The sequence below is a fragment of the Filicampus tigris genome, chromosome 16 (genome assembly GCF_054856515.1).
Source record: "Filicampus tigris isolate MCC_2025a chromosome 16, RoL_Ftig_1.0, whole genome shotgun sequence".
Classification (NCBI taxonomy): Eukaryota; Metazoa; Chordata; class Actinopteri; order Syngnathiformes; family Syngnathidae; genus Filicampus; species Filicampus tigris.
In genome coordinates this window covers 3,513,928-3,530,294 of record NC_141232.1, presented here as the reverse complement: position 1 = coordinate 3,530,294, position 16,367 = coordinate 3,513,928, and the positions used below count along the sequence as shown (strand labels likewise).

Here is a 16,367-nt window from a genome sequence, read left to right as displayed (position 1 = left end):
TGCATCGCTTCTACTTGTTAGTTAGCTACGAAAGTGAATCGGCTTGTTTCGAAGCACAGCCAGGGTTTTGAAATAACTACTATTTGGATAAATGTATAATATAGCCATTAAATTGTAAAAGATAATATTCACATTTACTATTTTTTAATAATTGTAGTATAATTAAATATTTCATAATGATTATTTGAACAAAATCCTACTTTTTATTTTCCGAGATTTGATCAAATTTAAGGTGGTGACACGTGCACCTCAGGTCAGCGCATCAACAGACGGATGACAAGAGTCCACACAGGTGACGTTGTTTTTTTGCTTTATTTAAAGAAAGTAGCAAGACACACAGTATGGCACATATTTACACAAACGACGGTGGCGGCGTCTTCTTCCGGTCACTTCTTGGACAGCTTGGCCTGTTTGTTTTTGGGAGGCGCCCACTTGAGGCACACCGTGTCCACTGCACAATAGTCAGATGGCGTTACTTGTGGCAGGCGACGGCGACTGGCGACGGCGACTGGCGACGGCAGCGCGGGGCCACTCACCGGTGATGGGCGGCTTCTTGTACTGGGCGCTCTTGAGGTGCTCCTCGACCAGTTTGGGCGTGACGCAGATGACGTGCTGGCCTTTCCAGTACTTGACCATGTTGAGCGACTGCAGCGTGCTGATGATGTCGCTCTGCGTGATGCTCGTCATCTGGCTGCAAATAGCAACGATGTTTTCTTGGGACACTTTCCGGGATGATCGCTTCCATTGATCTGTTTTGTACGGTTGCAATTACATTTGACTCTTTTGTACCTGAGGTCTTTGATGGAAAGCGTCCCCCTGAAGTCTCGGAGGATCTCCAAAAGCACCCAGGACCAGTAACTGCGGTAGCTCAGCTTGCCCAGGTCGGACAGCGGCTTCTCCGGGGAACCCACCGCGCTCTCCAGCTTGGACAGCTCGTAACCTGAACGTACGCACGCGCGCGCTTCAGACAGAGCGCCTCGTGGTTGTCGTGGCGGCAAGCGAGCGGCCACTCACTGAAGGCGATGAGGAACTTCCCGTAGCCGCGACGTTGGTACGGCGGCAGAGTGAGGATGCAGGCCACGTTGTTGCCGTCCGGAGATTCTTTCTCCTGGAAACACAGAAACCAGCCTGACATTGAAATCGAGCATCTAGATAGTTCCGAAAATGTCTGCAGAACTGCCTTCGGAATAATTCATTCATTCATTCCCAACTCCCGAATCACGGCATTTTAGCGAGAAATAGTTCAAAAGAAAGTCGGCAAAAAAATAAAAAATAAAATCAGTCAGCGCTTTCACTGACATTTTGGTGCGTTTGCCGTGGTATCGTTTCATTTTCAGGACTTGTATCGGGGTTACTTTACGCAGGCCTGGTATTGGAAGTCACAATTTTGCCACGAGCTAACGCGTCTCTGCAAGCCTTACTTTGGAGAAGTATCCCACGATGTGCGCCCCCTGCTTGTTGACCTCGGTGAGGATGTAGAAGATGAAGGGCTCCACGTCAAAGTAAAGCGTTTTGTGGTCCAGGAACAGTTTGGCCAGCAGACACAAGTTCTGACAGTAGATCTGAAACGCGCACAACAAGAGCACGCGTTGACGTCACGCTTCGCGTGGCCGGATCGATCGCACCTGCTGTCCGCTCACCTTGTGGTCGCGTCCGTCCACCTCGTAGACGGAGATGTTGCTCCTGCGGTAGATCTCCTTGCCTGGTGGCTGCTTCAACTGGCAGTTGGACTGCAAACGCACGTTGACGTCAGGTCAGGTCGCACACGGCGAGACTAAAAGATTCCTACGCACACTGGAAAGTTTCACTTCATGTTTGCATGGGGGCAAGCCACAGAAACTTTTTCCAATTTATTTTTATGCCCGCGTGTTATTTTTGAGGCCTCAGTTTCTGAGGGGACGAGGGGGGGGGGGGGGGGGGGAGTTTTCAAAAATCAAAGATTTAAAAATAACATCGAAAAGCGAGTTTCAAAAAAAGTTTAGAAAAGTAAAACGTGACAGTTAGGAAATCAGTAGCACAGTAAAAAGTAAAATAGTGGAATGAACTAGACTTGAGTAAAGTGACATGAAAAAGTGAAATTGATTAAAAAGTATGTCAAAATAAAAAAAAAACTGATAACAGAAAATAAATAAAAAAGTAAAACAGCTACAAAAAAGTACAAAAGTCAAGTAAAAAGGAACGTAAGAGCAAAACTAACTAAAAGGTTGCAACGTTTAAACAAAATGTTTTTTTTTAAAGTAGTAAAATAAAAGTGAAAAAAATAAAGTGTAAAAAAAAAAAAAAAAAAGAAGCATTATATTCAAGTCAAAAGTAAACGTAATAAAGAAAAAAAGAAGAAAATCTGTAAAAAAGCCCAAAGTTGAAATGTCAAAGTAGCAACGAGTCAAAACAAGCCGAAGGTCAAATAAGCTTCAACAAGCAAGAGTTTTTTTGTTCACTTTGGTCCCAATTTGACAATCTTTGCAATGTTTGCCTTTGTTTTTTGTTTTTTTGCTTGTTGGCAGCAACTACTGACCAGGTGGTGCCTGAAGGTGTTCTCGTACTTCATGTACTTGAGGCAGTACTCGCAGATCCAAAGTTTGGGCTGCTTGCCGTAATCTTCGGGGAAGGGCGAGAAGTACCACGCGTCGATCTCAAAGTTGCCGATCTGGATCTTGTCCACGTATTTCACCTTGGTGATCTGCAGAGGGCGGGTGGGCTGAGGATGAGGGCGACCAAGACCAGCGGCGCCAAGTTGAAGACGCTCCCTACCGCCTCGTGCTCCTTCTCCAGCGCCGCCGTGGTCGGGTCCATCTCGGCGTACGTCTGCAAGAAACGCGTTGGCCTTAAACGGCTGCTTCGTACAGCCGTTACCACGGCGACAAACATTGATCCAGAAACAAAAACACATTCTGGTGGGGTGAGGAAATGCTGGACCTTCTGCACGTGGTTGATCTCGTCATGTTTGCGTTTCTGGTTGCGCGTGATCTTGCGCTCGGGCTGCTCGCCGATGTCGCCCACGCCGCCCACCTCCACGCTCTTCCTCACCGCGTCCTTCACCGTCTTGGTCAGCGCCAGCCGAGCTTTGCCCACCCACTCGTCCAGACGCCTGTTGACTGAGCGCGTGCAACATGACCACCGCGCTCACATCCTCACCCGCCCGCCCGCGTGCGTGCTTACAGCCGACATAGTGCACGTAGAACTCTTCTCGTCCTTCCTGCTCGTTTAGTCGAGACTGAATTACTTCTGCTGCGTCTGCAAACAAACATTAAAGACAATGAAAACATTTTTCCAAAAAAAAAAAAATGTGCACACAACGTGAAAAAAGTGAAGGTGAGTAAAAACTGACATGAAACAAGTAAAAAAAAAAAAATTAGGAAAAAAACTAAAGTAAATGGTAATTGTGATTCCAGAGCGCCCCCGCTAGATGCAGTCATGTAGTGCATTCCTCTTTGCCTCACGCGGTTAACAATCAATTTCACGCAATCGATTATTATGTCTGGCTCGGCGGCAAACAAACACGCCCCCTACTGATGGTGACGTCATGACAATCATTTCGTCCTGTCGTTTTCCGATCACGCAGTGACGTAAAATCCTTGTTTGATCTCCCTGTTTGGTTTGAAGATTTCACAAATCAACCGTTGGACATTAAATTTGTCAACGAGCGAATTTTAATGTGAATCGCGATGATTGAAACGACGTTAGTCGCCGAACGCTAACAACTTACGCCATGTTTTGTCGGCTCGTTGGCACAAATAGGTTTCTCCGATCTCCACCGACACTTCCTGCTCTCTGCCGCCAAGCAGGACGCTTCTCTCCGGGGCGTGCTGGCTGCCGGGGCCGCCGCCGTCTCCCGCCTCCCGGCCGTGAGCCTCCGCTTCGGCCTCGGCGTCGTCATCCTCTCCACCGCTGCCGTTCGACGAGCACGCCGCCCGGAGGCCGGCGTCCGCGTCCCCGCGCTCATTCACCACGGGACTCGAGTCCAGATCCGCGTCCATGGCCGCTTGTCCGTCCCGGTTCGGTTCGCTTCGCTTGGGTTGTGCTCACGTGCCAACAGTCTTCAGCTTGAAAACAAGCGCGCTCAACAACAAAGTGACAACATGGCCGACGCGTCGTTCTCTTGTGACGTCATTACGCACAGGGGCCAGCCCACGGACTGTTACAAAAAATACACATCAATTCGCTGAACCGCTTAACCTCACTCGCAAAAATTAAAGTGCCATGGCCCATGACCGTTAACGACAGAATGAAAACTCATGACGTCATAGAGTGTAAGGACGCAAATTGGGACAAATTTGAAATGTGATTTGTTAAAGAAATCGATTGTCCGATGACAAATGTTACGTTACAATGGGCAGATTAGTGGTCCGTGTCTCTATTGGTCATTGGATGTTACGTCGGAAACAAGATATTAAAAATTGAAAAACGACTCGTTATTTGATTGTTATTTGTTTGTTTGTTATTTGATTCGTTTTAATGTCAAAATACCAAAATTGAAATACAGCTTGATTTTCTAGTTTGGTGTCTGGAACGAGTAAGAAAATGTCTGAAAACAGTTTGATATTCAATTTTTAATCCTAAAACGAAAACAGAATATATCACGAGACACAAATCGAAATACGGCACATATACTGTTTTGGTTTTAGATACAGTACTCGGAAGTTGTCACCGAAAGCATTTCTCCTAGTGACCAGGGGATGGCGACAGCGTAGCGCCTGAAGACGATATCGTGAACTGTATCGTAACCAGGAAAAAAATGTTGGTATCCTCTGGTAAATAATTAATAATAATAATAATAATATAAGAAAAGTAATACCAAGGAGGTGTAACCCATTGAGATGTAAAATATTGAAGACAAAGAAGAAGCAGCAGTAGAAAAAGAATAATAATAAGAAGAACTACATATCCGGTTCGATGACCAGGTCTTCCGGTGACTGGCAGCTGCGTTTTCAGTGAGTAATTTAAACATTTCATCAACAAAGGTGGCTCGTCAGATAGCACGCCCACAACTCAGCAGTCAATCAAGGAAAGCTTTTGACTTGAATGTTGTTTTGTATGTTTTCCACCCCAAAGCTGATGTCCACAATGGAAGAGTGATGGCTTCACATATGGAGAGAGATTTGTCTCAAAATTAATCACACAAATGGATGCGTGATTTTCACGGGTTTTTCAGATGCACACATATTTGTGATTTTCACAAATGTATTTCACTTAAAGTAGCAAAAATGGAAAAAAAATATTTGTCGGTTTTGTTTCATTTTTGTTTTTGGAAAGAATATTGACGAAACAAGTTTTTTAAATTTATATTTTACTACCCGTTTTGTTTAAAAAAAAAAAAAAGACAATTAATGAACAAATGATACACGGATTGTTGAAGAAAGAGACAGTACCCTCTAGCGGACGGAAGAGGGAAGGCCTTTAAAACGCATGTGAACGTTAACAACTGCTGTGTGTTGGATAGATGACACCGGAGTGGATTTTTACTCGTGTACCATCACACAGTGAAAAAAACCCCTCAGTTTTATTTACTTCACTCTGCTCACCGTCCAGCCAAACCTAGGGGAGAGTCACTGTTGCAAAGACAGACTTTTACGTAGTTTTACTTGAAAAAGTTGCTTGACGGCTCATTGGAGAAATCCAAAATAATTTGCGCACTTCGCAAAGCCAAATTCAAATACCATATTAGTTGTACGTCTTTGGTGTATCATTCAGCTGTTAAATTTTACAGGAAAAGAATCATATTCAAGGATATAAGAAAGCTATTAGAATAGTCTTTGAATCGAAATATCCTTTCACTTTTTTCCCTACACATTAATTCCAAGATTTTACTCAAGGAAATATCGTTTCCAAGCTTCGTAAAAAAAAAATTGGTTGAAAAATAAGATTAATCGCGATTAATAACGGAACATTTTGTGATTAAATATTTAAAAAATGTTAATGGCTTGACAGCACGATTTAAAATTAATTAATGTGATGTCTCTGTATTAAAGAAATCATTATTTTTTCTTCAATTTAAAAGAGTTCTCAGGTGCCGAAAGGACGGTTTTTACTTAGCTTGACAACCTGGGGCTTTGTGAATTACAGCCAGGGCTGCTAACTTAGTATGTTTTTTGCAAAAATGTTGTGACTTTTCTAACCCCTCTTTGTTAAAAAAATTTTTTTTAAAAGAAAGCATTATACAACACCCTGGACTGTTCACTGTGTGCTGTTTAAAGGTTTATTTACCATAACATCGGTGCTAATTTTGGTTAGCATGTCTGCCTTTTACTGTATGATAGGATTAAGCTAGCGGACGTTCGTTGTTTAATCACCTGTTTTAGACGCCAGTGTTGCATGGAACAATAGCTTGGAGTGGCAATTAAACAACTTGTAGTAAGAACGTTTGCCTCTTAGTTGTAGAAGTGGTTGAAAAGTCCCTGCCCCGAGATAATCTTGAATGTAGTAGATCGATGAGAACACGTTAAGTAATTTGCCTGAATTCAGATGACTGCTACCGTTTGACTATTGTACACAGACTTGTGTATTATACATACATATTTGACAAGATCGATATCATACCTCGTGTCAGTAATCCAGTCTTCCTGTCCAAATCTCCAATCACACGCAATTTCCCGCACACTGTCTAAAACCTAAGTGTACTCCTCCATAGTTACGACTTGTTAAAATTCACTTAAAACTTGTAGTCACTATCAAAATATTTACACTCACTAGATGCATTCGCGAAGGCGAAGAACGCCCCGCCGCATGGGATTGTGGGATATACTATTATTTCTACCACCATTTTCGGAGCAAACAATTGTCAACAAAAACATTTTTAAAATAATCATGATAATAATAATAATAATAATAATAATAATAATAATAATAATAATAAATAATACCAACAACAACAATAATAATAATAATAATAATCGATAAATGACAAGTTAATTCAAATCAACCATTGAAAATCACATTGGTTTCGGATTGTGGTTTTGCAGTTTTATCTTTATATATATATATATATATATATATATATATATATATATATATATATATATATTCATTATATCTGTTCTAATAATAATTATGAATTTTTTTTTGTTCAATTTGTCCATATCAGCAAAGTGAACAAGGTCAAAGCTTCAGCCCATTTGTCGTAAAGACATTTCCTTATTTCATACTGTCAATTGGTCTTGTCAAGGCTGTAAAACATCAGCGACCTCTGGGCGACATTTCACCTGCTGCTGGCGCCGCCTTAAAAGCAGACACCGACCTCGTCTCTGTTAGACTCGCTTGTGTTTCATCTGTATTTTAACTTTTTTTTTTACTGGTCCTCTGGTGACAGCACACTTACCGCTAATGCACGTCACTAAGCTCTCACAAACCACACGTCCATCATCATCATCATCTGAAATGTGAGGATGATGATCATCACCATGGCAACCTTTCAAGCCTACAAACACAACAGAAGAGGGCAGGGCACGTTGGAGTCCCTCAGGGATGACAAGCGAGCAGGAGTTTGATCAGAGCGAGAGATCCATTACTCGTCCGCTTCCTCTCCAAATGGGGGCCATTATTAATAATGCTCGTCTCCTCGCCATGTCTGGGCGAAGTCCAGGCGCCTTGCGTGTTTGTTGAGGCGTGGCCGAGGCGTGTGGCTCTTCCACTGTCCTCTTGGACGGCGGCTTCAAGTCAACACGTGTTCAGCGTGTTGTCACTGAGGCCTGGTTGACCACAGGTGATACTTTTCAACCTAATACGTGTTAAGTTTGACTTATTCTAAATGCGAGTGAACTTGCGCCATAACTAAGCTTCCCTTCTATTAATAATAATGATAAATGAATAAAAAGATGTCTGACGCTAAAAGACGACTCCACCTATCACCGTTAAAGTACAGCTGGCAAAGCTTGCATTATGAAGCCATGGCACTTGGATGTTGGAATATTGGTACTTGGCCGCAGTCATTTTAGCACTTCAACCTCAAATGTGGTTTTAGTAGAGCAGTGTGTTATTGTTTCCTCTTTCCGGGTCGGGCGGATGCTCCTCCTGTAAAAGCCTGCGCCGCTGGTTTGACAAGTTCTGAAGTCGCAAACGAGTAACAACTGCAAAGCGGCTTTAGTGGAATGCGTGTAAACAATAACACAGGGCTAAAACTAGCATTCCCACGTTGTGCTCCACTGAACCAATTCAAGTGTGCTCACGTCATGTTTTTTGCTCAATGGATTTGTTTGTTTGTTTGGGGCAGAAAATCTGTACCAAAATAGCAATTTTTCAAAACTTTTGACTGATAATACAATCATCATGACTTGTGATTTCAAATTCATGTTGTTCAAAACATATGCGGCAACAATAACTTTTCAAGGGACAGTGACGCGTCGGGATTTGGGGATCTCAGCGGCAGGCTTGTTGGCGCAATGACAAAATGAAGCCAACACAAATAGAAATAAAAAAAAATAATCATGGCACTGTCCCATTCCCACCTATCATCACAAACGTCTACTAAGCTAATGTTAGCAACATGACAAGTGGTTGCCATTTTTGTGGAATTTTCTCACAAACACAGACTAAGCACTTCAAAGGCCTCTAAAATCCTCCAAACAAACACAGTCACGATTGATGATGAAAGAAAGAACATCAGCTTTTCGAGTGCTCGCAGTGTTTTTCTCACCAGTCATGTTCTACTTGCATATTGAAGTCCAGCTTTCAGGGCAAGTGATGCTGATGTGTCAGCCCGTACCAGCTTATTGCTGGATACTTTGAACTGGAAAATAATCAAGTGAACTGCACTAACTTTTTTTTTTTTTTTTCAACCACATTTCCCACAGCCGATGACACAGAAAAAAAGAAAAATTTTCCAACACAAATAACTCACTTGTTTTTTTGGTTTTTTTTTTTTAATTAGTGCTGTGTTTTACGCAGGTTGAAGTGACCCTTCCAATTTGACTGTCATTTTTGGGAAATGTTGTCATCAGCAAATAAATGAGATGACGTGGCAATATGTGGTTGACAGTCCTTTTTTGTTGTTGTGTGTTTTTTTTTTTTTTTATCATTTGGAACATTTGCCACACTTCAGTTCTTTATACAATCTAAGTGAAGTTTGTTTTCTGATAATTATGCTGTTATTCATTTGACATCAAGCCACTGGATCCCCAAAAAAGGGTCTCTGAGGGCTTGACAAGTCCACAAAAATCAACGACATCTCTTGGCAAGGAAAAACTCAAGAGAAAACCCATCACGGGGTTGGAGGAAGAAAACTTGCAAAAGATGACTTTTGGGTGGTCCTCCCCTCCTTCCCTACCACGTCAATAATTTCATCAAAGATACCGAGAAATGCTCCAGCTAACAAGTCAAGTGTGATCAACGGGAGATCCATTGAAAATCTTCCTTCAATCCAAGTTTTGGAACCTTCAAGATCTTTTCCTCCGAGCCCTTTTTTTTTTTTTCCTGTCCTGTGGACGATGACGACGTCATCGGCACACGACGAAGTTTTCCAGCTCACCCGTTGACGGATGAAGCCAGCAAACAGGCCTCGGCATCTCGTCCCCTGGTCCGGATGGCTCACGGCAGGTCGCGGTTGCTTTTGGGCAAGTCCAGTTCCTCCTCGGGCACCAGCAGGCCGCCCATGTACCAGAAGATCCACAGGAAGAGGCTCAAGAAGATCAGCAAGGGTCCCGAAAACACAAAGAAGTCCCAGTACCTAAGCGAGGCGAAGATGCCCACCAGGAAAAGCAGGATGCCCACAACGTCCAGGAACACGGCCACCGCCAGGAAGAAGGCCGTGCATCTGTTGGGCTCCATGGCCGGACCGAGTCGAGAATCCGCCGAGGCGTTGCCGAGCGGACCGGACGCCGAGCGGGCTGCTTTGACAACCGGCGGCTCTCCTCGCGCGACTCCAGCGCAATCCTGGAGCGGAATGGCCGGTTCACCAAGAAGTCCATCTTCATTCCTGCGCTAGGCCAACTTGTTTGGCTGCTTCCTTGATGCCTTTCCACTTTTGGATTGCATGACAATCGCGACGTCAATCGGCATCAAGTCAGTCAACGTAACACCAGTCTAAAAGGATTAGAAGTCATTCTGCCGCCATCAAAGGGTGACTTTCCAGGCCGCCACCACAATAAGCTAACGCCGCAAAATACACGATACTCTCTAGACATGTTTTTATACTATTTACAGCACTGGCATTTCTCTTTAAAGCAGAAGTCAACCCAAACATATTTTTTCTCAAGAATATGTTCTATGCAAGCCCACTAGTTGAAACAGGCCATTCTGATGAATGTGGAATAAGTGTTAATCCGCTGGTTTTTAGCCATTTCTGGGGGCGGCCATTTTGTCTTGTGTCGACTGAAAATGACATCACACAACGACCAATCACGGCTGACCTGTTTTCTGAATCTGAGCCGTGATTGATCAATTGGGCCTGCTGGGAACATATTCTTGAAAAAAATATGTTTGGGTTGACTTCCGCTTCAAGGTCTTTAGACACTCTTTTAAAACAATAAATAAATATATACGTATATTGAGAGCAAGAACAACGGATAAGACAAAGATATTGCACAGTGTAACAGTGTACATTATGGCAGGGATGTGCAACTTTTGGGAAGCACTGATGAAAAACTGTGGCCCGCTCCAGTATTGAAGTTGCCCATCCATGCGCTATGCAGTTAAAAAAAACCAAAAAAAAAACATTTTCTTCCAAAGTAAAAAAACATAACATTTCATAATAATGAATGAATAATCAAGCCCAAAGATGCAAATGATTAAATGAACCTACTGCCGTCGCGTTCCGAAGGCATGAAAAGCAGGATTGAAGAAGAGCTCACATTCAATCAGCTTCAGCAAAAACTAAACTGATCTTGAAATACTTCCTGTTTTCATTGTTCTTCTTGCAAAGTTACACATTCTTACGATTAAGTGTGCCGCCATCTAGTGGTCAACAATGTCATTACATCCAATATGAATACAAATTGGAGCATAACAGTTGTCAAATTTTCATTTTGAATTTGTGTTTGTCCTGCTCAAAGTGTATCGCGACTATGGCGCTACCTTCATTGCAAAATGTTTTTGCCGCTACACTTTTCTCAACTCAAATTTTGCCTCACAACACACAGCAAAAAAAAAAAAGAAAAACTTTGTAGTCAAGTCAGTCACTGTCACCCAATATTCCGTGAGGTCACGCCTCACGTCACCACTTCAAGGATGACGTCCAGTCATGCTGCACGCAAGAAGCTGCCAATCACTTCGTGTTTGCAGACGAGCGTCTTTTTTTGTGTGTGTGCGCTAGGATCCTGATGTTTGTTGAGTCAACAAGGCCAAACCGGTTTGCCGGCTGTCACATGACTATGACGAAAATTCAAAGAGCAAACATGACTCGACTGTTTCGCTGTGTTGGTCGTCATGGAAACTTGGCAGTGGCGGTGATGGGGGGGGGTTATCCTTCATTTTTCTTGTTTGTTTTTCTTGCTTTCTTGCATTTTTCTTGCGGTCTCTGTCACATTCTTCATTCTTGTCGTTTCCATTCGTGTAAGCTTCATGATCACCTTTGTTGTACTTTTCATGGTTTTAGCCTCACAGTTGTTCGCCTTCATCTTTGCCATCACAGTTCAAGACTCCGTTAGAGATTTTCCGGTCGTGTCCATCCTGTTTGTCGATGTTGTGGTGGTCCTTTTCCTCATTGTCGTACTTTTCCTGGTCGTCTAAGTCGCTGTCGTATCCTTTGTCGTATTTTTCCTTGTTGCCATCGATCTCATGGTCGTAGCCTTCGTTATCGTATCCTTTGTTGTAGTTTTCATCGTGGCTGTAGTTTTCCTGGCGGTACGCTCGAAAGTTGTTGTAGTTTTGATTTTGGGGCTCCGTTTCCTTCATGTTGTGGACGGTGGCCTTCCCCCACGTGACCCTGCTGGCCTGGTGAGGCCTCGAGCTTCCCGCCAAGTCGTCGTCGCCGTACACGCGCGCGTCACCGGCCGCGCTCGCTGCCGCCGTCGCCATCTTTCGGCTGAGTCTCTCGGACAGCTTGCGCACGAGGCGCGCGGCCAGGCCTTCCGCGCGGGCGTCGCTCGCGTCGCCCGGCGTCACGCGCACGTTGCCCGCGTACCACATGACCCAAAAGCCCAAACTGATGAAGATGACGAGCGCGCCCGTGAAGATGAAGAAGTCGCCGTAGAACTGGCCGTCGGCCGCGCGCACGTCCGCGAACACGCCCACCAGCAGCAGCGTTAGGCCGGCGGCGTCCAGCGCCAAACCCGCTAACAGGAGCGGCACACATTTGCCCACCAAACTCTTCACTCCCATGACGACCACCAGGGACGAGCAAACATCGCAGGCCGGCGAGGAAAACCAAATAACGGACGAGGAGGAAAGGGAAGGAAGGAACAAACAGCAGGAGGAGGAGGAGGATGCTCACCTGCTCCACAGGAGACCCCGCCCATACGGTCAACAGCCGCAAGGCGTGTCCCGGATGTCAGCGCGTCGACAAGTCGGGACTGCACAGTACACACACAACACACTGTAGAAGCACGTTTACACTTTTAACCTGCACTTGTACACTCACACATGCGCGTGCAAATAGTTGATGCAAATCGAGCAGCTCACGAGACATTTTTGAGAGGAAACGTCAAGCAGCGTTTAATAATTCATACAGTCGATCGCATCGCATTAGTCCCCGCCCTCATGTGCACTTTTCCATCAGAAACATTGCCGAGTATCTCGCTGACGTCCTTCCATGGCGTGCCAATAAAATAAAAAGAAGCGGTGGGTGCAGATCACAGCACGAGCGGACAAAAGTGAGCACACCCCTCCCATTTTGGGGAAATTCTCTTCTGCTGAAACCACGCTCTGCTGCAATGCCTGGTAGTCAGTAATATAGTTTATAGAGTAATTAGCGAGTATTCGATTAATCGTCTCAGCCCTAGAGTATACTCGCTAATCGCTACTCTCGGTCCAGTGTATGGAAGTGCCTATGGAGTCCCCGCGCTCACACGTCGAAGGCGGGCTGGCGGTGGAAGGGGAGCGGCTTCTTCAAGGCTCGCCGCCGGTTCTCCTTGGTGATTGGGATGAGCACCACGCCCACCACGAAGACCATCAGGCCGATGGAGAGCAGGGCGGGGCCCAGGATGTTGCTGACCTTGCGGCTGAGGCCGGCAAAGTAGAGGCCGCTGATGATGACGCCGCACGCCAGGAATCCGCCGCCCGTCGACATGAAGTGGATGGGGAACCAGAAGACCTGGCAGCGGTCTGGCGGCGCCTCGGCCGTCCACAGCGACTCGCTGCGGGACAGGCTGAACACCGTACTCTCTGAGCGGCTCGGTGGCGTCAGATGGTCCCGCGACTGGGATAGCGTGCGCTCGCCCAGGGCGATCTTCTCCGGACTGCCCGCCATCACTCCCTACACGTGGAGAATAGAGAATAATCTAAAAACTGGGGTTTTGAATGGTGGGAAGCGAGGGGGTCCAGTGTGATGATTCTCAGAGTGTGGTAGGAGGGCTGCCCCTAGCGGTATGTGAAAGAATCACTGAATTCGTCGTCATTTTCAAAGCACAGTTGGCCATATGTCCAGATGTTTGACTCATTTTGAAGAATATTGCTCTGGGGCAATATAAGCAGCGAACCCCCCCCCCCCCCCCCCCAAAAAAAAGTGTTGTAGTTTTTGTATTCTTTGGTAATCAACAGTAGAAGTCATGTTTGCTTTCACCAAAAACACCTATTTCTGACCAAAAAGTGGAGAAAATTAGTTTTAAAAAAAACAAACAAAAAAAATATATAAGAGGATGAAGGGAGTCAGAAAGACACCACAAACACAGATGCATTTTTGCTCTGTTAATGTGCATTGTTAAAAAAAAAAAAAAAAAAAGGCCAGCATGTACTAGTTAGTCCCAAGGACAACCGGAGCAGCCCACGGGTCTGTTCTAAAAATTGTGAAATCAAATGAAATAATTGCGTGGACCACTAGAGGGAGCCAACACAGAAACACACTTGGAGACTGGAGTCTCATGCCCGAAAATCAACACCAATGATGTCAAAGTCCATGGAAAAGCAGGTCAAACTTTTCCATCTTGCGTAAGAGCGGGAATGCTACATCAACACCCAATTGAAGAATCTCACACATCCCATGACGTCATCCTCTTCAACATCAACACCATCATCATCAGCAGCAGCATCATCCTCACTTAGCATCACTTAGCATTAGCATCATATCTCAGTTTAGCGTTGATGTGGAGGAACAATATGTGTTTACCTTGGAAGAAAAGTTGCCGTCAAGCGTCTAAGCGAGTCTTCTCGGAGCATCAGAAAATCTTGACAGTGTTTGCGAGAAGCGGAAGGCACTGGAAAGCGGCGAAAGGCTTCCTGTTAGGGCAGCATCCCGCCCTCCTCCCTCCTTCACCTCCTCCTCCTCCTCCTCCTCCCCTCTGGCACTTGGCTCCCTGGAGGAGGTCCCTGGACCTTCCCGCCAAGGCATCAACTGTGGGAATGGCAGCGTGTTATCGACAATGACAATTTTTGTATTATTATTGATCCTCGGACACCCTTCAGCCATTGTCAATATGTGTGTGTGTGGCCTCATTATCCCACTATGATGCTGACATCCTTTGCAGTCACACACTGACACAAATGCAGTACGCACCAGCCATACCTTTGTACTAGAAACTCACACAGATATATGTTAAGGTTACTAACATACTTTTAGACTATAGACATTTTTGTTTTGTAGTATTTTAAAATTGTATTTTTGTTTTAACTACATCAAATATGGATCGTCAATCAGTACTTTTAGAGTAGATTTTTTTTATAGATTCTGCATTTTATTACTGTATTTTTTAATTGTGTTTTGTAACACACACACGGACACACGCACGCACGCGGACAGCTGAAACAAGCGCTTCAGATTTGTATGTAAATTTGCTGCTAAGGTTCCAATTTTGTGTGATGTCTCATCATGTCCAGCAGAGGGCAGCACTGCCATTCAAAACTATTGTATTAAAGCATATACAGTAATCTATAATTATCTGATTCTGAATTTTAAATATGTCGTCTGTAACAGCACAATGTACTGAAAGACATTTTTTAAGTGAACATATAATGATTATGAAAAAAAAAACTTATGAGAATATGTTGCAGCCACATAGTTTGTAGAGTGCCTGAAATGTCGGACTGCACTCGCATCTGGCCATGAATTCACAACCTGGCTAATAAACATAATCCCGCCCACCCACAGAGCTTCTCAGCCAATGACATGATCAGAAAGAAGGCTGGAACAAGTTGCCCAGCCAAAGAACCTCATTGGTCAAAGCGTCAAAGCCAAAAGGTAAGCAGAGCTGGAGTGTTAACCTTATTTTAAGAATGCTAGAAAAACATTTACGTATGAATGGGGCGTTCATGTGGGTGATTTTCATGGAAATCAGGTTGCACCGCCTCAGGCTAGCTTATTAGCATGTCACCGCTACCGGATTCAGAGAACGTCCCACTTGGCCCCTTCATTAACTTCAGATGCTAATTGGCTAACGATCAATGCTATTGATCACCCGGGAAGCAGCGCGTTTGTATCGCCATGGCAACCAAGGTCACCTTAGTGCCTTTGGCTCGCGGCTGAAAGCTAACAGCATGCACCTTCAGGTTGCCTCGACAACATTTCGAAAAGCCCCAGTAAATGAAGACCTGTGGATTTGCGGAATCAATCACGGCCTGGCTCGAACCTGATCGCCACTTGCAAATGGCGAGCTACGCTCCTAGCTCAAAACACTCAAAAGTCAAAGCACGAGTTTTAAATATGCAAGGTATAATTCTCTTCATTTTTTTTCCTGTTAAGTTTTGGAGTAACCTTGAGCAGCTTGAAGCCTCTGTGATGAATCCTTGATTTCTGCCAAGTTGAGAATTTCCGACAATGTTGCTCCTACTTCTCAGGTTACATTTCCGCGCCCAGTTTGAGTCCGGTGCGAGGCGCACAGTAAATCTGCGTAGAGGCGAGCTTCACTAACTTTTGGTATTTTCACAGACCCGCGCAGACCTCCACAGGCCGATCATTTCAAGTTGGCCGGGAAGATCACAGATGTATGAAGTGGCCACTAGGAGAGCGCCTTCCGACATGCTGAACGCGAAGGTGGACAAAACTCATTCCGTATGCTTGATGCCCATATACAAGGTCCTCACTCAAGACAATTGCACTAGTAGGATATTGAATCAATGAGCAAACGGCTTTCCATATTCAAGGCAGTGTAGTAGTGGAACACGTGTGTCTTACTAGTAAGCTAGTTCAGTTTTACCTCACCAGTAACATTGTTCTATTAGTGCACTGAACTAGTGAGGACAAAGAGCCTATACAAATAAACAGCAACTAAATCAAGAGTCGACATCACTTTCAAATTTGATCACATGCGAAGTGGAAGTGACGGCTGTCAATCAACGTGACACTAATC

General features: G+C 44.6%; 4 protein-coding genes across 4 annotated transcripts; all 4 read right to left on the bottom strand.

Moving 5' to 3' along the window:
• Positions 1-293: 293 nt before the first annotated feature.
• On the bottom strand, positions 294-6,729 carry kat8 (K(lysine) acetyltransferase 8). The gene is made up of 12 exons (XM_086055963.1): positions 6,538-6,729; positions 3,707-4,135; positions 3,160-3,234; positions 2,917-3,095; positions 2,752-2,805; positions 2,516-2,680; positions 1,641-1,730; positions 1,422-1,562; positions 1,015-1,108; positions 790-940; positions 537-691; positions 294-451 (listed from the first exon to the last, which is right to left on the bottom strand). The coding sequence occupies exons 2-12, from the start codon at positions 3,975-3,977 to the stop codon at positions 387-389; spliced, it is 1,440 nt and encodes a 479-aa protein (XP_085912089.1). The 5' UTR covers positions 3,978-4,135; positions 6,538-6,729; the 3' UTR covers positions 294-386.
• A 363-nt stretch (positions 6,730-7,092) lies between these two features.
• Positions 7,093-10,665, bottom strand: LOC147134119 (transmembrane protein 238-like). The gene has a single exon (XM_086055966.1). The coding sequence runs from the start codon at positions 9,757-9,759 to the stop codon at positions 9,520-9,522; it is 240 nt and encodes a 79-aa protein (XP_085912092.1). The 5' UTR covers positions 9,760-10,665; the 3' UTR covers positions 7,093-9,519.
• Positions 10,666-10,814: 149 nt separating this feature from the next.
• Positions 10,815-12,367, bottom strand: tmem238l (transmembrane protein 238 like). The gene has a single exon (XM_086055965.1). The coding sequence runs from the start codon at positions 12,247-12,249 to the stop codon at positions 11,527-11,529; it is 723 nt and encodes a 240-aa protein (XP_085912091.1). The 5' UTR covers positions 12,250-12,367; the 3' UTR covers positions 10,815-11,526.
• Positions 12,368-12,607: 240 nt separating this feature from the next.
• On the bottom strand, positions 12,608-14,323 carry pirt (phosphoinositide interacting regulator of transient receptor potential channels). Its single transcript, XM_086056400.1, has 2 exons — positions 14,192-14,323; positions 12,608-13,342 (listed from the first exon to the last, which is right to left on the bottom strand). Exon 2 carries the CDS (start codon positions 13,334-13,336, stop codon positions 12,932-12,934), a length of 405 nt encoding a protein of 134 aa, XP_085912526.1. The 5' UTR covers positions 13,337-13,342; positions 14,192-14,323; the 3' UTR covers positions 12,608-12,931.
• Between the last annotated feature and the right edge of the window lie 2,044 nt (positions 14,324-16,367).

Excerpts from the sequence above, each read along its gene's own strand:
- tmem238l (XM_086055965.1), bottom strand. The coding sequence starts at position 12,249 with ATGGGAGTGAAGAGTTTGGTGGGCAAATGTGTGCCGCTCCTGTTAGCG.
- LOC147134119 (XM_086055966.1), bottom strand. The coding sequence starts at position 9,759 with ATGGAGCCCAACAGATGCACGGCCTTCTTCCTGGCGGTGGCCGTGTTC.
- pirt (XM_086056400.1), bottom strand. The coding sequence starts at position 13,336 with ATGGCGGGCAGTCCGGAGAAGATCGCCCTGGGCGAGCGCACGCTATCC.
- kat8 (XM_086055963.1), bottom strand. The coding sequence starts at position 3,977 with ATGGACGCGGATCTGGACTCGAGTCCCGTGGTGAATGAGCGCGGGGAC. Across the intron at positions 3,235-3,706 it reads ACGAGCCGACAAAACATGGC|ACGCAGCAGAAGTAATTCAG; the intron begins GTAAGTTGTTAG and ends GTTTGTTTGCAG. Across the intron at positions 1,731-2,515 it reads ACACCTTCAGGCACCACCTG|TCCAACTGCCAGTTGAAGCA; the intron begins GTCAGTAGTTGC and ends GTGCGTTTGCAG.